Source organism: Otolemur garnettii, unplaced genomic scaffold (assembly GCF_000181295.1).
Source record: "Otolemur garnettii isolate 467f Iridium unplaced genomic scaffold, OtoGar3 scaffold00067, whole genome shotgun sequence".
In the NCBI taxonomy this organism is placed as follows: Eukaryota; Metazoa; Chordata; class Mammalia; order Primates; family Galagidae; genus Otolemur; species Otolemur garnettii.
In genome coordinates, this window is record NW_003852462.1 from 509,131 (window position 1) to 531,129 (window position 21,999).

The 21,999-nt window shown below is 48.2% G+C and overlaps 1 protein-coding gene across 1 annotated transcript in view; it reads right to left on the reverse strand.

Moving 5' to 3' along the window:
- Positions 1-20,880, reverse strand: part of SSU72 (SSU72 homolog, RNA polymerase II CTD phosphatase) — a 35,257-nt gene extending 14,377 nt beyond the window's left edge. The window contains exons 1-2 of the mRNA XM_003793196.3: positions 20,699-20,880; positions 6,031-6,174 (exon numbers count right to left, since the gene is read on the reverse strand). Coding sequence (XP_003793244.1) covers positions 6,031-6,174; positions 20,699-20,778 — 224 coding nt within the window. The 5' untranslated portion in view covers positions 20,779-20,880. The remainder of the gene's footprint in view (positions 1-6,030; positions 6,175-20,698) is intronic.
- Positions 20,881-21,999: the final 1,119 nt, after the last annotated feature.

Sequence of the window (21,999 nt, forward strand, 5' to 3'; positions counted from 1 at the left end):
CCCAGCTACTTGGGAGGCGGAGGCAGGAGACTCGCTTGAGCCCAGGAGTTGGAGGTTGCTGTGAGCTGTGATGCCACAGCACTCTACCCAGGGGGACAGCCTGAGGCTCTGTCTTAAAAAAAAAAATCACCCAAAACAGTTTTGTAAGGTTTTTCCTTATAAGGATTTTCATATCTCTGGGGTGATAGTGAAACTATCATGAGCGATCAAGACAGGGGTCAGCTGCCTTTACCCACATGCTAATCAAGGCAAAGACTTACAGAAGAACATAATTGGGGTGCTGCTCCCCACACCAGACAGCTGTGTAAAGTACAGCCAGGAGTAAGAGTCTGGACAGGCAAGAGGCCCCTCTGCCTCATGGGCAGTCTCAGGTGAGGTTGCAGGCTCCCACAGGAGCACCAGGATGGCTGCACAGGCATCTGGCAAGGCATGTAGAAAAGCTGAGCCAACTGGCCAGCCCAGAACTGTGCCCATAGAAGCTCCTCACCAGGCGGTGCCTGTGGCTCAAAATGGTAGGGTGCTAATCCCATATGTGGGTTCAAACCCAGCCCCGCCCCTCACCCCCCTCGCCCAAAGAAGTTCCTCACTCTCCATCTCCCCTCCTGTTCTGCCAACCATGTCTGGCTGCAGACACTTCATTGGAGTCAGTCCCCAAAGATGTTCCTGGAGGGGGATGAGATCGCCACAGACTGCACCAACTTCTACTGAGAAAGTAACCAGGCAGCTGTCCATCTACCCCTCCCACTCCCAAACAAATACTAGGAGGGAAGGCCAGCCATCACCTCACCTGCAGAAACCAATAGCCTCGTCCTGGGTGAACACAGGAGATGCCCCTACATCAAAGGCACCTGTCAGCCTGTCGTGCCTTGAGGGAACAGGTCTTGAGGGTCACAGCTGAATGTGGTGAATCCATGTTTTCATGGCAAAGCACTATTTAGTGCTGACACAGATGTGCCTGCGATTGCTCGCTGGCAGTAATGTTGGTGAGGCCTCCAGGAATCTTGAGTCCTGCTATAGGCCTGGGCAGAGATTGCCCCGGGCAACATTGTGACCACTCAGTGAGACTCCAGCCCCACAGCTGGGCTCTAGTCAGTAAAGGCCTGTGCTGCCCACAAACCATGTGCACAGCTCCACATGGGGTGAGCAAGAGCCTGGCACACTCAGGAGGGGACATGTTTAGGCTCTGGGCCCTCAGAAAGTCAATCTTAGATCCTCTAACTGTGCTCTGGGAATTGTTATACCCCAAACTGGTGAGCTATGGCTTCTGAGTCAACATACTAAGAAATAAGTTCTGAGCTTGGTGCCCGTAGCTCAGTGGTTAGAGCACTGGCCATATACACTGGGGCTAGCTGGCTGAAACCCAGCCCAGGCCTGCTATTCGGCAATGACAACTACAACAAAAAAAATAGCCAGGCACTGTGGCAGGGGCCTATAGTCCCAGCTACTTGGGAGGCTGAGGCAAGAGAATTGCTTGAGTCTAAGAGTTTGAGGTTGCTGTGAGCTGTGACGCCATAGAACTCTACTGAGGGTGACATAGTGAGACTGTCTCAAAAGAAAAAAAAAGTTCATTTTGTGAAGCAGTGCTTCTACAAAGCACAGACTGCACTAACAGAACTCAGGAAGCCTGAAAGACATCTCCATGTCAGCCCCACCAGCTCCTGCACATCCCTAACTACGGCCTCAGCACAGACAGAGCAGCCTGAGGCCAGGAGCCTTGGCTGGACCAGCAACAGGCCCCATCAGGGTGATTCCATCCCACTCAGGCCCTCGAGTGACCCTCAGCATCAGGCTCTGTTGAACTTCTGACATCTGATGAGACAAGCAGGCCAACAGCTTCTGGATACAACGGCTGCTACTGAGGCTTTCATAAACTCCTTAAGGCCATTGAGTGCATTCCTAAAACCTGCAGTGTTAAGTATCAGCACAATTAGACTCTGGGAATTAATACATGGCTTAGGAAATCACTTATTTATGAAAACACACATTGTTTCCAAAAAATGTAGTAAAACACAGCTGCTGGGTCAGGTGCAGTAGGGCTCATACCTGTAATCCGAGCACTGTGGGAGGCCAAAGTGGGAGTATCACTTGAGGGAAGGAGTTCAACATAGGCCTGAGTGAGACTGAGACCTCCTTCTACACAAAACAGAAAATTCTAGCTAGGCATGCTGGGCACCAGTAGTCCCAGCTACTCAGGAGGCTGAGGCATGAGGATTGCTTGAGCCCAGGAGTTTGAGGTTGCTGTGAGCTATGATGATGCCACAGCACTCTACCCAGGGCAAGACTCTGTCTCAGAAAAATAAACACACACAAGGTGTAATGCTCAGTATGTGCACGTTCTAATTTATTGTTAGAAATTCTGAGGTGGGGACACATGAGGAAACTGAAGCCCTGGCCCAGCAGCACATTTAAGATCACAGTACCATGGGGACTGTGCAGGGAGGGTCCCCAGTCCCTTCTTCCCTCAGCTCTGCCTAGTGTGGCAGCACTTCCCTGCCAAGTTGTGTCACCCTGTCCTTTGAACATTTACATGCTTCACCAAGTGCTGAATTTTATCTTTGAGTTACATCTTAAGACATTCTGCTAGCTTTCTGCTGCAGATTTTAGCAACTACCATGTCTGCAGACTCATGGGTTGTTCTGTCACAAGTCTGGGCTTCCAGCTCTTATCTGCAGGTGTCATGCAGGCCCCAACCCACCACTAATCATGTTAGCAGGGCACCTGCCTCCCAGAGGCTGCGGGAAGCCATCCATCAAGAAGTAGGAGGCACCCGCCCATCCTGCCTCCCCCACCTCTGCTGTCCTCCTCTGCATGGAAGAACGTGGGCCCCCTCAGTACCATGCCAAAGTCCATGGAACTCCTGGGAGACATCCCTCCTTCCCTGGTGAGGGCAGTGCTGGAAAAAACTCAGCTAAGCACCTACCACCCTGCTGTGCCCCCATCCTACCCACCTACAAGACTTTAGGGCCAAAGGTGTCCCTCCTCCCACAGCCCAAAGGAGAGGACCTGCCTACACGGGGTCCCTGAAAGGCAAATACTGTTGGTGACATGATGTCACAACACTACGATCATGGCCACAAAAACCCCAGCTCCACCTCTGCACCAAGGTGACACTTGCGGGTACACATCTTCTTTTAGACAGGCTTCATGGGGAGGAGACCACTGCCCTATGCAAAGTGACCCTGTGCAGGAGTTTCTGGATTCTGAGACTCAGCTCCATTCAGAAGGGCCTAGGACACACACCATCCCCCACACCAAGGGCCTCTGAGCTTGACAGCTGAAGTTGGACTCAGTCCCTGTAAAATGGGGGAAATGGGACTAGCTTTCAGCAACGGGAGATCACAGTTGGCTCTGACACAAAAGGGAGCTAATTAAGGGAGTATGAACACGTGCATTACTTTGTTTTTATTTTTCTCATTGAGTACAAGAATTTAACGATGAATGGTAGGCTCGGGGCCTGTAGCTCAGCAGCTAGGGCGCCAGCCACATACACCAGAACTGGCGGGTTTGAACCCAGCCTAGGCCTGCCAAACAATGACAACTACAAACAAAAAATAGCTGGGCGTTGTGGTGGATGCCTGTAGTCTCAGCAACTTGGGAGGCTGTGGCAAGAGAACTGCTTAAGGCCAAGAGTTAGAGGTTGCTGTGAGCTGTGACATCACAGCACTCTACCAATGGTGACAAAGTGAAACTCTATCTCAAAAAAATAAAAAAATAATAAAAATAAAAATAAATGGTACTCAGCCCCGGCCAAAAAAAAAAAAGAATGGTACTAACTTAACTCAAGAGTTCATTAGATCTCAGGATAAATTTCACAGTACCCAAGAGTTGAATGTCTCTGAATTAAAATTAATTGCTTTTAACAATAGAAAAGGATATAATAGAAAAAATGAGAGACTAAAAAATAATGTAAAGGAAATAACTACCTCAGGTAACACTATCCTTTGTCTTGGGGGTAAAAAAGATCTGAGGATAAAGAAGGAATAGAGGCTAAGCGCCTGTGGCTCAAGTGGCTAAGGCGCCAGCCACATACACCTAAGGTGGCAGGTTCGAAGCCCGGGCCCGCCAAACAACAATGATGGCTGCAACCAAAAAAAAAAAAATAGCCAGGAGTTGTGGCGGGTGCCTGTGGTCCCAGCTACTTGGGAGGCTGAGGCAGGAGACTCGCTTGAGCCCAGGAGTTGGAGGTTGCTATGAGCTGTGATGCCATGGCACTCTACCCAGGGGGATAGCTTGAGGCTCTGTCTCAAAAAAAAAAAAAAAAAAAAAGAAAGAATAGAACAGTTCAGGAAATTTTAAAAAAAGAGAGAGTTTTATGTTAGTTATAAAAGCCTGGAGGTCCTAGGGCCAAGGGAAATACACAGCCCCCAACAAAACTCTCAGAAAGGGATTTTGTGGTCACACTTCTCTGTAAGGTTCAGGGACAAATACACAGCAAGTGATGAGACAGGCAGCTCTTTAGAGGGGCCTTCTGAGACTGCTCCCCCTTCCTCTTACCCAAGGACATGAGCAGAGCAGGCACGAGCTGTGCCCAACACTGAGACAAGGACGCAGCACGCCTGCAATTCATCAGAAATCCTTAGGGAGATTTTTTCAAACATAGGTTCCAGGATTTCTGAGAAGAGCAGGGCAACAGAATGTGCTCAAGGACCCTGAGAAATGCACATTGAGTACCCAGGGCTACTGCCTGGAAGGCCCCACACTGCGGCATCACAGGCACTGCACACTCCTGGCGACCTCACCTGGTTTGGCAGGCTGGCTGTGGCGCTGACAGGAGATGATTAGGACTCTGCCCCAACATCCCTACCACAGCCTTTTAACTACAGCTGCCAGGAGAGTGAGCAGGGACTCCTGGCAGGAGGTACCCTTATGGCCAGGATCCAGGCTCACATTTTGCTAGTGACCCTGTGCCCCTCCCAGCTGGCCATTTAATTTGCATGTTTACCAAAGCCTTGTTTCATTTATTAAACATTGCAAAGTGCCAGTATGAAGACAAAAGGTGTTCAATTGATGTGTTCCTTTTGCCTAGAATATGTTTGAGCTTCATTCTGAGAACTGCTCATTGTAGCAAAAGAAGGTCCAGAAATTATTTATTCATTTTGAGGCAGAGTTTTAGTTTGTTGCCCTCGGCAGAGTGCCATGGCATCACAGCTCACAGCAACCTCAAACTCTTGGGCTCAAGCAATTCTCTTGCCTAAGCCTCCTGAGAAGCTAGGACTACAGGCGCCAGCCACAACGCCTGGCTATTTTTAGAGATGAGGTCTTGCTCTGGCTCAGGCTGGTCTCAAACTCATGAGCTTAGGCGATCCACCCACCTCGGCCTCCCAGAGTGCTAGGATTATAGGTGAGGTCCAAAAATTTTAAAGCAGTGTGGGGGGTGATCATGAAATGCCTGGTCAAAATCTCTAGGCACTGATTATCGTTAACAATTACACAATTTGGTGTCACTTTCATAAAAATCTATTTTTTAAAATACCTTTTCACATGAGTCTTAAGCAGCAGATCCAGGGTGTTTTGTCTCTTCCTGAAATGAAGTAACATTCTCTTCAGTTACTTACTTCTACCAGTTTGGGCAGCTAACTTAGCCCTCCTCTCCAGTTGACCCTCTAACATGACTGGACACGTGAAGCAGCACAAGTCCATGTGCACAAGTGTGTGCAGGTACACGCACATGCACCTACACACCTGTGAAGAAAATAACTGGGCAGCCCTGCAGTGTGAAAACAATAGGGATTTTTTGGTTGCATTTTCCTTGTCTAAGTTCTCTGGTCGATGCATGTCAGAACCTACGGCCTGACTGTACCTCAAAGCTTCCAGGCCTGTGAATGGATCTAACCCTCAGACTATACAATGAGCACTGAGAACATAAACCACGTTCCCAACTAAGAAGGGGTGAGTGTGTGTGCTGTAAGCATGGTACGTTGGTACACCTGCCTCCTTCCAGAGTCAGGGTCAGAATGATACACATGTCACAAATGGCACCTGCCAGGGATGACCACAGAGGGGTTTTAAAAGGGCAACCCACTGGGATACAGTTCTTTGTCCTTCCTAAGAAGATCATTGTACATCTGATCATATGTGGTTTTAAAATCATAAACATTCGGCTTGTCAGGTGCTGGTCCTGGAAGCTTCACATGAGTTCCTGTTCCAAAGGACCGGACGCTGAATCCACGCTTGCTGAAAGACACAAAAGAAGAAGAAATCACAGTTGGATTAAATGAGATGTAAAATTCCAAAATTAATGGGACACGAGTGGAAATGAACAAATTAATTTTATTGATATGAAAAAAAATATTTAAAAATTTTAATCTAGAGCCAGACGTGGTGGCTTACCTGAGCTCACAGGTTTGAGACCAACCTAAGCCAGGGCAAGACCTCGTCTCTAAAAATTGCTGGGTGTTGTGATGGGCACCTGTGGTCCCAGCTACTCAGGAGGCTGAGGCAAGACAATTGCTTAGCCCAAGAGTTAGTGCTATGACGCCACAGCACTCTACCAAGGGTGACAAAGTAAGACTCTGTCTCCAAGAAATAAACAAATAGAATAAAATAAAATTTTAACCTAAGGCTGGTGCGATGGCTCACACCTGTAATCCCCGCACTCTGGGAGACAGGTAGATCACCTGAGCTCAGAAGTTTGAGACCAACTTAAGCAAGAGCAAGACTCCGTCTCTTAAAAAACAAAACAAACCAAAAAAAGTCAGGTGTTGTGCCAGGTGCCTGTAGTCCCAGGTACCTGGGAGACTGAAGCAGGATAGCTTGAACCCAGGAGTTTGAACTTATTGTGAGCTATGATGACTCCATGGCACTCTACCCAGGGTGAGAGTGAGATTCTGTCTCAAAATAAATAAATGAATAAAGTAAGACTAAAGTAAGGCTCTGTCTCAAAAAATAAATAAGTATGGCTCGGCGCCTTAAGGCTCAAGTGGATAAGGCACCAGCCACATACACCTAAGGTGGCGGGTTTGAATCCAGCCCAGGCCTGCCAAACAATGACGGCTACAACCAAAAAATAGCCAGGCGCTGTGGCGGGTGCCTGTGGTCCTAGCTACTTGGGAGGCAGAGGCAGTAGACTTGCTTGAGCCCAGGAGTTGGAGGTTGCTGCGAGCTGTGATGCTACAGTACTCTATCCAGGGTGATAGCTTGAGGCTCTGTCTCAAAATAAATACATACATACATACATACATACATACATAAAATAAAAACCTAAGGCGGTGCCTATGGCTCAGTGAGTAGGGCGCTGGCCCCATATACTGAGGGTGGCACCTTCAAACCTGGCCCTGGCAGCCAAACTGCAACAAAAAATAGCCAGGCGTTGTGGCAGGCATCGATAGTCCCAGCTACTCAGGAGGCTGAGGCAAGAGAATTGCTTAAGCCCAAGAGCTGGAGGTTGCTGTGAGCTGTGAAGCCACAGCACTCTACTGAGGGTAACAAAGTGAGACTCTGTCTCCAAAAAAAATAAGAGTGGCGCCTGTGGCTCAGTGGGTAGGGTGTCAGCCCCATATACCAAGGGTGGCAGGTTCAAACCAGGCCCTGGCCAAACTGCAACAAAAAATAGCCAGGCGTTGTAGAGGGTACCTGTAGTCCCAGCTCCTCAGGAGGCTGAGGCAAGAGAATTGCCTAAGCCCAGGAATTGGAGGTTGCTATGAGCTATGTGACACCAAGGGCGATAAAGTGAGACCCTGTCTCTACAAAAATAAATAAATAAATAATATAATAAAATAAATAAATAAAAACCTATAAATTTCGGCTCGGCGCCCATAGCATAGTGGTTAGTGCTAGCCACATACACCAAGAGTGGTGGGTTCGAGCCTGGCCTGGGCCAGCTAAACAACAATGACAACTGCAACAACAACAAAAAAATAGCTAGGCACTGTGGTGGGCACCTGTAGTGCCAGCTGCTTGGGAGGCTGAGGCAAGAGAATCGCTTAAGCTCAAGAATTTAAGGTTGCTGTGAGCTGTGACTCCATGGCACTCTACCAAGGGTGATTGATATAGTGAGACGCTGTCTCAAATTAAAAAAAAAAAAAGACCCTAATATTTTATTTAAAATTTTCTCAAAATTCTGAAGCAAGCAGCACTTGGGAGGCCAAGGCATGGACTGCCAGAACTCACAGGTTTGAGATCAAACCAAGCCAGAGCGAGACCCTGTCTCAAAAAATAGCTGGGTGTTGTGGCAGGCACCTATAGTCCCAGTTACTTGGGAGGCTGAGGCAAGAGGATCACTTCAATCCAAGAGGTTGAGGTTGCTTCAAGCTAAGATACCACAGCAATCTATTAAGGGTGACCAAGTAAGACTCTGTCTCAAAAAAAAGATTCTGAAGCAAGTTATATAACAACTAGGTAAAACTAATCAAAATGGAATTTACCATCACAAGGATAGAGTTGCTTAAAGCTGTTACTCTAAACTCAGAAGGACTGGCCAGGCAGGGAGGCTTACACCTGTAATCTCAGACTCTGGGAAGCCCAGGCAGGTGGACTGCTTGAGCTCAGGAGTTTGAGGTTGCTATGAGTTATGCCACAGGACACAGAGTGAGACTCTGTCACAAACAAACAAAACAAAACAAACAAAAAAATACCCCCAAACCTCAAAATGACTGGTCAATACAAATTAGAGAGGGCCGAACATTTCAGTTGTCGACTCATTTCCTGCATTCCTATAGGAGTCAGGACCACAGGATCCCTAGAGATCTAACAGCTTCCTCCTGGAGCCTTGCCAAGGGTGACCAGAGGCACCCACAGCCTAGCAGACTGGCAACCTGTGAACTGCGACCCAGTGAGCCACTATGCACACCAGGAGAAAGAAAGGCCGCCTCAAAACAGACACCAGATGGTGGAAGATCAGACGACTTTCAAGTTTGTCAAAACAGGTTACATGCAAAATAGGTTTGGTATAGAACTTGTGTGTTCTTTCAAATTCAGCGATTAAAGTAAAAAATTTAAGCCTCAAAGCACCTAAATCAGTGGTTCTCAACCTTCCTAATACCTCGGCCCTTTAATACAGTTCCTGTGGGGGGTCGCGACCTACAGGCTGAGAAACGCTGATCTAAATAAGGGGGATTTCTCATTGTAGCTTTATATATCACAACATGTGTGCATCCCACGGAACCTCCCAACACAGGGCTGCGGGGTACCCACACCTTCCCAATACGTCACCTCTTCTCTATATAGGCCAGACTAAAAGAAGAAAGCTGTTGAGTAAAGTTTTTCTGTATTTTCCTCCACTGTAACATTGTGACCTGGGACATCTGGAAACATTTTTACCTGAAAGCATGTGTAGGCCAGGATGCAGTTAAACATCTCAAACACATATAGGACAAAGAAGCACTGAGCCCAAAGTAGCATGCGGGTGAGAAACTCTGATTAATGGTGAGCAACCCAGAAGGAGGGGCTACAGTGTGGGGTGCCTGTGATCCTAGCACTCTGGGGGGCCAAGGCTGGTGGATTGCTTGAGATCACAAGTTCAAGACCAGCCTGAGGAAGAGTAAGATCCCCATCTCAACTAAAAACAGAAAAATTGAAGCCAGAGATCATCTGAGCCCAAGAGTTGGGAAGTTGCTGTAAGCTACAATGATGCCATGGCACTGAAAACAGGATGACAGCTTGAGACTCTGCTTCAAAATAAATAAATAAAAGAAGGGGCTACAATGGGAACATGAACTTCACAGAAAAGGAAATGGCCCTTAAGTGTGTCAAAGGTGCTAGATCTCTTTCAGGAGAGATGCAGAGCACATGGACACTGCCTTTCACCAACACATTAACAAAGTTCAAAAGTACACGCAGGTCAGCGCTTGTCCCACTGCAGTGCCAGCACCATGCAGGGAAGGGTATGGTCTGTTTGTTCACAGCTATACCCCTGGCACCTAGAACACCACAGGGCACATAGTAGGAACTTGGTAACAGATGCTGAATGGCAAGCGGACAATACCAGATTAAGGGAGAGACACTGCATGCGATGCTGCTGAGTGACCAGCAGTAAGCCTGAGGTGCATGACCAGTCACATCCAGAAGTGGGAACCACCTACACCTCAACCAACACTTCAAGGTCCCGAGCACAGCCTAGAGTGGCACATGAGCACCTGCAACGTGGCTGCGCTTGAGCACACTCACTGCAACACTGCCTGTAACCATAAGAGACAGCCTCAATGTCCATCCACAGAGCAGGGCACTTGGTGCAACTCCACACACCTAGAGGGTGACACAGAGGGGCTGTCCCTCACAGAAGAGCCTGAAGAACAACCCTGCCACAAATGTCATCTGCCCCCAAATCAAACATGCACATAGTTTAAAAAATAATTTTAAAAAGTGGTTTAAGTCAAATACCTCATCCAAGTCCTCTGCGGCTAAGAGCTAAGTCAGTCCCCAGATGTCCTGACTTATACAACCACACATCCCAGAACACCCGCCACACTCAATAAAAAGCACAGTATGGCAGCAGAGATTCATGAATAAAAACCCCAAGTTCACAAACACACAAACTGGAAATAAACCTGAAAACATGAAAAATAAAATTTCTGACATTCAGTCACATCTACAGATGCCCATGAAAACAAAGAAGTCAAACTGCTGGCTGGGACCCAGATCCACAGCACAAACAAGCAGCACACCAAAGAAGGTGAAAGCAGACACTTTTCACCCTGAATATACAACTATATCACCACCAGCTCAGGTAAAGTACCATGAAAGAAACATTTTCCAGGGCAGTGCCTGTGGCTCAGTGAGTAGGGTACTGGCCCATATACCGAGGGTGGTGGGTTCAAACTCAGCCCCAGCCAAACTGCAACAAAAAAATAGCCAGGCGTTGTGGCAGGTGCCTGTTGTCCCAGCTACTCAGGAGGCTGAGGCAAGATAATCGCCTAAGCCCAGGAGTTGGAGGTTACCGTGAGCTGTGACGCCACAGCACTCTACCGAGGGTGATAAAGAAAGACTCTGTCTCTACAAAAAAAAAAAAAAAGAGAGAGAGAGAAAAGAAACGTTTTCCATCAAAATACAAACCTGTGGGTTCAGTGCCTGTGGTTCAAGTGGCCAAGGCGCCAGCCACATACACCTAAGGTGGTGGGTTCGAATCTAGCCCAGGCCTACCAAAAACAACAATGACAGCTGCAACCAAAAAAACAGCTGGGCATTGTGGCAGGTGCCTGTGGTCCCAGCTACCTGGGAGACTGAGGCAGGAGACTCGCTTGAGCCCAGGAGTTGGAGATTGCTGATGTCACAGCACTATACTCAGGGGAATAGCTGTCTCAAAAAAACAAACAAACAAACAAAAAAACCCCACAAACCTGTGATCAAGGTCATCACAATGCCCAAAGAAACAACCTCTCACCCTGGGAGGCTGAAGGAGGTGGATCACTAGAATTCAGGAGGTTGAGACCAGCCTCAGCAAGAGCAAGACCCCAGGAAAAAATAGCCTGAGCCCCAAAGTTTGAGGTTGCTGTGAGCTGTGACACCACAGTTCTCTAGCCTGGAGCAACAGAGTGAGACTCAGTCTCGAAAAAGAAAAAGAAAAGAAACAACCTCTCACGAAGCTTTAACAGGCACCTAGAGCTCGGAGCCTGTAGCTCAGCAGCTAGGGTACCAGCCACATACAACAGAGTTGGTGGGTTTGAACCCAGCCAGTGCCTGCCAAACAACAATGACAACTCCAAACAAAAAATAGCCGGGCGTTGGGGCAGGCGCCTGTAGTCCCAGCTACTTGGGAGGTTGAGGCAAGAGAATCAATTAAACCCAAGAGCTTGAGGTTGCTTTGAGCTGTGATGCTATGGCACTCTACCCAAGTGACATAGTGAGACTCTGTCTCAAAAAAAAAAAAGCAAAACACCAGGCACCTAGTATTTGCTCTGTGGAGGTCATACAGGTGGAAACACGGGGTACAAGTGAAGCCTAACTTGTGTCCACATAACAATTCATCACTCTACAGAACTCCCCAGAAGCAGCTGCTGTCCTGTGACCCCCCAGTCATCTCCCCCCAGATGCAGGTCCTAAGTGCCACTGTCCACTTGGCCCAATCCACCCTCCTACTGTACCCACAGCTCAAAGTGTCAGAGCTCAGTGCCCTAATTGACTCCGTCCCTCTCATGGGCTGCAGGGGTAGATCTGTCTACAAATCATACCAAGACAAAAAGCGAAAACATCTGTCTGCCCAGCAGCAGAAGTCTGCCCTACAGTTAAAAGAACAGGGCCAGCAGAGGTGGCTCACACCTATAATCCTAGTACTCTCGGAGGCCCAGGCAGGCAGATCACTTGAGCTCCAGAGGTTGAGGGTGCTGTGAAGTACAGTAACACAGCCCTGTACCAAGGACAACAAAGTCAGACTCTGCCTCAAAGGAAAAAAAAAAAAAAAAAAAAAAAAACAACAGGAGGGCCAGGTGCAGTGGCTCACATCTATAATTCTAGCCCTCTGGGAGGCCGAGATAGGTGGCTAAGGAAAGAGAATTACTTGAACCCAAGAGTTTGATTTTGCTATGAGCTATGACATCACAGCACTCTACTGAGGTTGACAAAGCAAGACTCTGGCTAAAAAAACCAAAACAATCCAATGGGGGATCCTTCTAGTCCCACGTTTCAAAAGGCATTCATGGGTGTGCTGTGTGACAACAGTAACAATGCCAGTAATGAAGCATCCGACAGTCACCCTGTGCCCTGGTCCCACACATCCCTGGATGCCCAGTCTATAAGACTACTTATACCCCCCACACCTTCTATGCACACTCAGTACAGGTCACTGTGATTCTAGGGCACATGAGAGAACCCCATAGCTAGTTAGTCTCACAGAAGTATCCCCTGCACACAATGGTCACAAGTGTTTGTGAGCAAAGAAAGAAAGTATCCAAGGTCTTGGAGCTGTACATGAAATACTTAAAAAAAAAAATGAGAAGGTGGGGTGGCGCCTGTGGCTCAAGGAGTAAGGCGCCGGCCCCATATATCGAGGATGGCAGGTTCAAGCCCAACCCCAGACAAAACGGCAAAAAAAAAAAAAATTAGAAGGAAAAACAGTTACCCCCCAAAATTGCTCAGAATATTAACATTAAGAAAACCTATGATACTTGCATACTAACAGCAGTTTAAATCACAATTTTTAACTATGCACTGGCCAGAAAGGTGCAGGGCACCCCTGTTAAACCCATCTGCATGGGCCCCGAGAGCAGGGACAGCTCTAGGGTAACAGGTGTGTGTTCCTAGGACCCACGTGGTTTCTTCTTACAAATGTGAAGGTAGGCAAAAACCTGTTACTGTCTAGCACTGCATGGGTCCCATACTCTGCATACACCCAAGGGGATGCCCCTCTGGACTTTGCTGCTCTGGGCATCCCTACTCTCCTATGTGATGTGATATAGATCCCATTCCTAAGGAAATGAGCCCTCCCAAGACTCCAGTTCACTGTTTATGGTTTTGAGACAGGGCCTCACTCTGTCACTTAGACTGCAGTGTAGTTCGCATCACCACAGCTCACTGAAGCCTCCAACTCCTAGACTCAAGAGATCCTCCTGACACAGCCTCCCAAGTAGCTGGGACTACAAGCATGCACCATCACATCCAGCTAATTTTGATTTTTTCAAATTAATGTTTAAAAAAAATGTTATATTAGGCTCGGCGCCTGTGGCTCAAGCAACTAAGGTGTCAACCACATACGCCTGGGCTGCTGGGTTTGAATCCAGCCCAGGCCCGCCAAACAATGATGGCTGCAACCAAAAAACAGCGCCTATAGACCCAGCTACTTGGAGACAGAGGCAGGAGAGTCACTCGAGCCCAGGAGTTGGAGGTTGCTGTGAGCTGTGATGCCATAGCACTCTACCCAGGGGGACAGCTTGAGGTTCTGTCTCAAAAAAAAAAGTTACATTACTCAGGCTGGTCTCAGACTCTTGGGCTCAAGTGATCCTCCCAACCCTGACCTCCCGAATGCTGGGATTACAGGTATGAGCCATCGCCACTGTGCCTGGCCCAGTTCACTTTTGAGTTGTACACCACCGTCTTCTTTTTTTCAGACAGAGTCTCAAGCCCTGGGTAGAGTGCTGGGGCATCATAGCTCATAGCACTCTTTAACTAGGCTCAAGTGATCCTCTTGCCTCAGTTTTCCTATTTTTAGTAGAGACAGGGGTCTCACTTTTGCTCAGGCTGGTCTCAAACTTAAGCAATCCACCCGGCCTTGGGCTCCCAGAGTGCTAGGATTACAGGAGTGAGCCACCAGTGTCTTCTTAATCATTTCAAAGAATGGCACTGCTAATTTTACATTTTAAGTGAATGCTGCATACCAACTTCAGAGTTGATGAAATGTGAAAAATGTGCAGTGTTGAAGAAATAAGGTAATTATTATGAAACCACTCCTGGGTCTGCAGGTGTGCCTCCCTCGTGGTATCAAACCCACAAGGGACAAATTTCCTTTGAGGTCAGTGTGGTAAATTTAGGACAAGGAAAGCAGAGCTTGCAGCTCACAGCAGACACAGCGCCCAAAAGCACTGTTACTGGCCCTTAGCAAGCAGGCCAGAGACACTGGTAATGGGGCCCACCGTCTACTTCATCCTCATCCAAGAAGTTTATTCTGAAGGCCTAGGGAGGGCTCTCTGCAGAGGGCAAGGCCTGGGCCTAGGGAAGGTCCCACGTGTTAGAGGAACAGAATAAGGCCAATGAGGAAGCAATGAGAACCTCATGGGCAACAGCAATCCAAGCCCATGAGCCCAATGTCTGCACCAAGCTGGAAACAATAGTTCCCAACCACGAGCTGTTCAGTGTGGTGATTTACTCAGATTTACTCTCCAAATCTGTCTTGAAACCAGGCAGGTGGCTCGGCGCCTATAGCTCAACCGGCTAAGGCGCCAGCCATGTACACCTAAGGTGGCGGGTTCAAATCCCCAGCCCGGACCCGCCAAACAACAATGACGGCTGCAACCAAAAAATAGCCAGGCGTTGTGGCGGGCGCCTGTGGTCCCAGCTACTTGGGAGGCGGAGGGGGGGGGCTCGCTTGTGGCCCGGGGGTGGGGGAAGGTGGGAGCTGTAATGCCATGGCACTCTACCCAGGGGGGGAGCTTGAGGCTCTGTTTTAAAAAAAAAAAAAAAAAAGAAACCAGGCAGGTTGGGCCAGGCGAGGTGGTTCATGCCTATAATCCTAGCCCTCCAAGAGACCCAGGTGGTGGACTGTCTAAGCTCACAGGTTTGAGACCAAACAGAGCCAGAGCAAGACCTCATCTCTATTTTATTTTTTAGACAGAGTCTTACTATGTCGCCCTCAGTACAGTGCCACAGCATCACAGCTCACAGCAACCTCAAACCTCTTGGGCTTAAGAGATTTTCTTGCCTCAGCCTCCTGAGTAGCTGGGACTATAGGTACCTGCCACAATGCCCAGCTATTTTTTTGTTGCAGTTGTTTAGCTGGCCCGGGCCAGGTTGGAACCTACCACCCTCAGTACATGTGGCTGGTGCCATAACCACTGTGCTATGGGTGCTGAGCCAAGACCTCATCTCTAAAAATAGCTGCCTTGATACTGCTGCTCATCTATGGTGGACTGAGTCCCTCAGTCTAAATCCTGTCCTATATAGGCCCTGTCTCCTCACTTTGGGTGTTCTCTATGTATGGACATCCTCAGAGAGTTGTGAAGATGTAATTAGATGCTACTGGGAAAGCACCTGGCACAGAAGAGCTCACTAGACAGGACCCTTGCCACCCCCATTTTGAGACAGGGTCTCACTCTGTCACCCAGACTGGAAAACAGTGATGTCATCACTGCTCAGTGCAACCTCAAATTCCTGGGGTCCAGGATCCTCCCTCCTCAGCCTCCAGAACACCTGGGACTACAGGTGTGCACCACTATGCCTGGCTTTTTTTTTTTGGTAGCTACAGGGGTTCTGTTATGTTGTCTAGGCTGTCTTCAACACTTGGTCTCAAGTGATCATCCAGCCTCCACCTTCCAAAGTGCTGAACCACATGCTCAGCTACTTATAAACATTTTCTATACTTTTCTCAATCCGTTTTAAAGTCTTAGAAGTCTTGGGCAGCACCTGTGGGTCAAAGGAGTAGGATGCCAGCCCCATATGCCAGAGGTAGTGGGTTCAAACCAAGCCCCGGCCAAAAATTAAAAAAAATAAAAAATAAAGTCTTAGAAGTCTCTAAATCTGACCTTCATAAGCTCTCCGACCTTACCTTGTAACAGAAAACTACTATAGCTTCCCTAAATATGTTTTAAAACCTTGTGAATAATTCCAACAGAAGAGACAGCATATTGGCTTGGGGCCTATCGTTCAATAGTCAAGGCACCAGCCACATACACCAGGGCTGGCAGATTCGATCCCTTCCTGGGCCTGCCAAACAACAATGACAACTACTACAACAACAAAAAAAAGCTGGGCATTGTGGCAGGCGCCTACAGTCCCAGCTACTCAGGAGGCTGAAGCAAGAAAATCTCTTGAACCCAAGAGCTTGAAGCTGCTGTGAGCTATAATGTCATGGGACTCTACCTAGGGTGACACAGTGAGACTTTGTCTCAACAACAACAACAACAAAAAGAAATAAACAAATAAAATTTAAAAGAAAAAACATGGTATGATGTGGACCTCGCAGAACACCTTATCTCTCTTATGCACAGTTGTATACAAAGACGCCTGAAAAATATGCACCAAAAGGATGCTGAATTCTTTCCTCATTTTCAACATGTGTGCTATAGTGAGAATTTTTGCAACAAGCAAATATTACCATTAAAATTAAAATAAGAGTGGCTGGGCACCTGTGGCTAAAGAGGCTTAGGCACCAGCCACATACACCTGAGCCGGCGGGTTTGAATCCAGCTGGCAGGTTCAAATCCAACAATGACAGCTGCAACCGAGAAATAGATGGACATTGTGGCAGGTGCCTGTAGTCCCAGCTACTTGGGAGGTGGAGGCAGGAGAAATCACTTGAGCCCAGGAGTTGGAGGTTGCTGTGAGCTGTGATGCCACAGCACTCTACCCAGTGTGACAGCTTGAAGCTCTGTCTCAAAAACAAAAACAAAAAATTAAAATAAGAGGCTCGGCGTCTGTGGCTCAAGCAGCTAAGGCACCAGCCACATACACCTGAGCTGGCGGGTTCGAATCCAGTTGGGGCCGGCCAAACAACAATGATGGCTGCAACAACAACAACAAAAAACAGCTGCCTGTAGTCCCAGCTACTTGGGAGGCGGAGGCAGGAGAATCTCTTGAGCCCAGGAATTGGAGGTTGCCATGAGCTGTGATGCCCCAGCACTCTACCCAGGGCAAAAGCTTGAAGCTCTGTCTCAAAAAAAAAGAGTGGTGCCTAAGGCTCAAAGGAGCCTCATATACAGCACCAGCCCAAAAACAGAAAAAAACCCCAAAAAACCTCAAATTCCCAGGCTTACCCGATCTTGATTCTCTTACCTCAGCCTCCCAAGTAGCTGGGACTACAGGCGCCTTTGGCTCAAAGGAGTAGGGCACCGGCCCCATATGCCAGAGGTGGCAGGTTCAAACCCAGCCCTGGCCAAAAACTGCAAAAAAAAAGAAAAAAAAAAAGGGTCTCTTCTGTACCTCTTCCTTTTCACAGGGCACCAATGCTATGCTAGCTATGACCACTTTTTTTTTTTGAGACAGAGCCTCAAGCTATCCTCCTGGTAGAGTGCCGTGGCATCACAGCTCACAACAACATCCAACTCCTGGGCTCAAGTGAGTCTCCTGCCTCAGCCTCCCAAGTAGCTGGGACCACAGGTGCCTGCCACAACACCCAGCTATTTTTTTGGTTGCAGCTGTCGTTGTTTTGGTGGGCCCGGGTTGGATTCAAACCCACCACCTTAGGTGTATGTGGCTGGCACCTTAGCCACTCGAGCCACAAGCGCCAAGCTGGCCACTTTTAACAAGGATTTGTCATCGTCAGTAATCGTCTCAAGAAAATATCAGATTACCACAACTTTAAAACAGCCCCTAAACCAGATTTCACTACCAAAGTTGCTAAGTAAAATTTCAAAAACATTTGCTTTTGGCTCTGCACCTATAGTTCAAACAGTTAAGGTGCCAGCCATATACACCAGAGCTGGCAGGTTTAATCAGGCCCAGGCCCGACAACTACAACCAAAAAAAAAAAAATAAATAACCAGGCCATTGTGGTGGGCACCTATAGTCCCAGCTACTTGGGAGGCTGAGGCAAGAGAATCAGGATCAGGCAAGCCTAGGAATTTGAGTTTGCTGTGAGCTGTGACCCAGGCAGGGCACTTTACCAGGGTGAGAGCTTGAGACTGTCTCAAAAAAAAAAAAAAAAAACAACAAAAAAAAAACAAAAAAGGGTGGCACCTGTGGCTCAGCGGGTAAGGCTCCAGCCCAATATACAGAGGGTGGCGGGTTCAAACTGGCCCCAGCCAAACTGCAACAACAACAACCCCCACCCCAACCCCCCAAAAAATTAAAGAAACAATCTTTGGGTAATTTCCCAGAGATTTGAACCTTGCATTGTTTTTTTTTGAAGTTTAACAAACTTTTTTTTTTTTTTTTTTTTTGGAGACAGAGCCTCAAGCTGTCCCCCTGGGTAGAGTGCCATGGCATCACGCTCACAGCAACCTCCAACTCCTGGGCTCAAGCGAGTCTCCTGCCTCAGCCTCCCAAGTAGCTGGGACTACAGGCGCTTGCCACAACGCCTGGCCATTTTTTTTTTGGTTGCAGCCATCATTGTTGTTTGGCGGTTCCGGTATGGGGATTCGAACCCACCACCTTAGGTGTATGTGGCTGGCGCCTTAGCCGCTTGAGGCACAGGCGCCGAGCCAAGTTTAACAAACTTTTAATGATACACATAAAAGACAAGTGCAATTTATAAAGAGAGACCCAGTACAAGGTAATTCTAGCACATTTTACTTCTTTTTTTCTTTTATAGACAGTCTTGGCAGGTGCCTCTAGGTCAGTGGTTAGGGCACCAGCCACACACACCGGGGCTGGTGGGTTTGAACCCAGCCCTGGCCTGCTAAAATACACAAAAACACAAACAAAAACACCCAGGCGTTGTGGCAGACACCTGTAGTCCTAGCTACTAGGGAAGCTGAGGTAAGAGAATAGCTTGAGCCCAGGAGTTTGAGGTTGCTGTGAAGTATGACACCACAGCACTCTACCCAGTGGGACAAAGTGAGATTCTGTCTCCATGAAAAATAATAAATAAAAAATTAGACAAAGTCTCACTTGGTCCCCCTGGGTAGAGTGCTGTGGCGTCATACCTCACAGCAGCCTCAAAGTCCTGGGCTCAAGCAATCCCCTTGCCTCCCCTCCCAAGTAGCTGGGACTACAGGAACCTGCCACTACATCCAGCTAGTTTTTCTATTTTTAGGAGAGACAAGTCTCACTCTTGCTGAGGCTGGCTCAAGCAATCCCCCTGCCTCAGTCTCCCAAAGTGTTAGGATTACAGTTATGACCCACCACATCCAACCACGTTATTTCTAGTTTAGAAACGTTCATACTGACTTGACCTTTTAGGTTCAAATGACACCACAATCAAAGAGGAGAGAAGAAAAGAGAAAGAAAAAAGAGAAGAAGGAAAAGAAAAGAAAAGAAAAGAGCAGACACTAGGCAAATACTGCTGACAGTGCAGTAGACCTCAGGAAAATAAAAGGAATTCTGCATTGGCCAGGAGCAATGGAGCATGCCTCTAATCCTAGCACTCTGGGAGGCCAAGGCAAGTGGATTGCTTAAACTCAGGAGTTGAGAGATCAGATTGAACAAGTAAAAGAACCTTGACTATTTAAAAAAGAAAGAAAGAAAGAAACAAAAAAACTAGCCGAGCAAGCGTTGTGGCAGGAGCCTTGTAGTCCCAGCTGTTCCGGAAGCCACTGCAGGAGGATTGGCTGAGCCCAGGAGTTTGAGGTTGCTGTGAGCTATGATGACGCCACAGCACTCTGCCCAGGGCGCCAAGAAGAGTGATTCTCTCGAAGGAAAAAAAAATAAATAAGTAAGTAAGAAACTCAGCATTAGCAGACCACGGACACTTGACACTTCCAGCTTCATTAAAAAATGAGAGGGACTTCTAATTTTCTTAAGTTACTCAAAAGTGTCGAATTGGATGGTGATGGCTACAGAAACAAGGAACTGTTTTCCTTTGCGAATTCAAATACGGTAACTTTGGAAGAAAAAGTTGTTTCAACTTTTTTTTTTTTTTGCTATTAATGCTAACATGGTTCCAAAGTGTAACTCAAATGGTCAGTTTCTCATTTTGCTAAGTGACTTTGAACGAATAAATCGGATCAAACAGAAATACTTTTTTGTTAAACACACAGGAATCATAAAAAGTGAGTTAGTACCTGAATAAAATGAACTAACGGGGCCAAACCAAATCCACCTGCATTTCAGACACTATCGAATGGAGTTCAAAAGGGAAGAGAGAATTTTTTTGATAGAGACTAAAAACAACACAGCAGAAAGCACCAACTCACAGCGTTAATAACACAGACCACGACTGTTATTTCAGGAGTCCTTCCATCTTGGGTTTTTTTTTTTTTAACAAGCACAGGAAATGCAATCCACCGCCCCCGACGCCACAGACCCTCGCCTACTAGTTCGTGGCTCCCGCCACCTCCCACTCGGACCGGCCAGCAAAGGACTCGTCCCACTCACAGAGCACACTCTGATTCAGAAACTGACATCCCCGCAAGGCCATCTGCACCCTGCGGTTCCCGTCTCCAGGCCGTACCGGAGCGCGGCCTGGACCTCGGCATCTCCGGCGGGGCTGTCTGCGCGAGCTGGGCGCAGGTCAACTTACCTAAGGATATTGTGCGCCTCCATGCTCCGGTTCTGGTTGCTCGAGCACACCACCGCCACCCGCAGTGGCGACGACGGCATGGCGACGGCCGCTCCGTAGCGACGCTCTGGTTCTGACTCCCTCCCAGCCGCGGCGCCTCCAGGGAGCAAGATGGCGGCCGGAAGTCAGTGACCCGGAAGTGGCGGCGGAATGAGTGACGTCGCATGGCGGCCTCCAGCGAGGACGCGAACGGACGCCAGGCCCCGCCCCTCGGACGGGAAGGCTTGAGGGGATGATCGCCACAGTTGGAGGGCGGCAGGCCAAACACAGGGCCCAAGCGTACGCAACCGAGGTCCTCCTTCTGTACAAGCGCCGTCGAGCAACCCGAAGCCCGCGCGCCCTATTCAGGTACGTAGCACAGGAAGGATCGTCTGCCATGACGTCATAAGGTCCTGCCGTTGATGACGCGCCAGAGCTAACACCCTGGCGTCACACGTTGCCAGAGCCGAGAGTGGGGCTCAGGAACTGTTTTGAGGTTTCCCGTGGTCGCGATGGAGCCTGGTTCTCACGCCTTTGGTTCTCGAAGATTTCCGGTGCTGCTTCATTCCCCCTGTAGCTCTGGCCTGCGCCGCACCGCTCTAGGCACAGCCGCGGGCTCAGTCCCCTGGCTCGCATAACCAGTAACACGTAGCTCTCCTTTGAAAATCCTTCGGCGTTCAGCACTTCACTAACCTGTAGAAGACCTGCTTGGAACTGGGTCCTTACAGGTTCGCTTAAGTTTGGGGATCAAGGTATTAGGGTGAATCTAGTCAACGCGTTGATTCTTTCCAGCCGCTCCTAGGTGCCTGAAAGCAGGCTCGAGTGGGCAGGTGTTTTGCTACAGGAATGCAACAATGGGGAGGGGGGCAAAGGAATGGTGGCGATTGTCAGTCTAAATAAACAGAAGAGGCTCTCTAACAAAAAGATATTTAGGAGTAGGGCTTGCGATGCGACTACTGTCCCTAATAAACAATGTGCTGTTTTCGCACTTCCTTGTGGAGATCAACCAAGATGCAATCTTGATAATGGTCAAGACAGTATATGCTCCTTTTGTTCTATCACTCAATATGATTATTTTGAGATTTATACCTGATGCTGCCTGTATCAATAGTTGGTTGGGTCGGGCGCAGTGACTCAAGCCTGTAATCCTAGCACTCTGGGAGGCTGAAGCAGGTGTATTGCCTGAGCTCACAGGTTGGAGACCAGTTTAAGCAACAGTGAGACCTTGTCTCCACTAAAATAGAAAAATTGACTCGGCGCCTGTGGCTCAAGCGGCTAAGGCG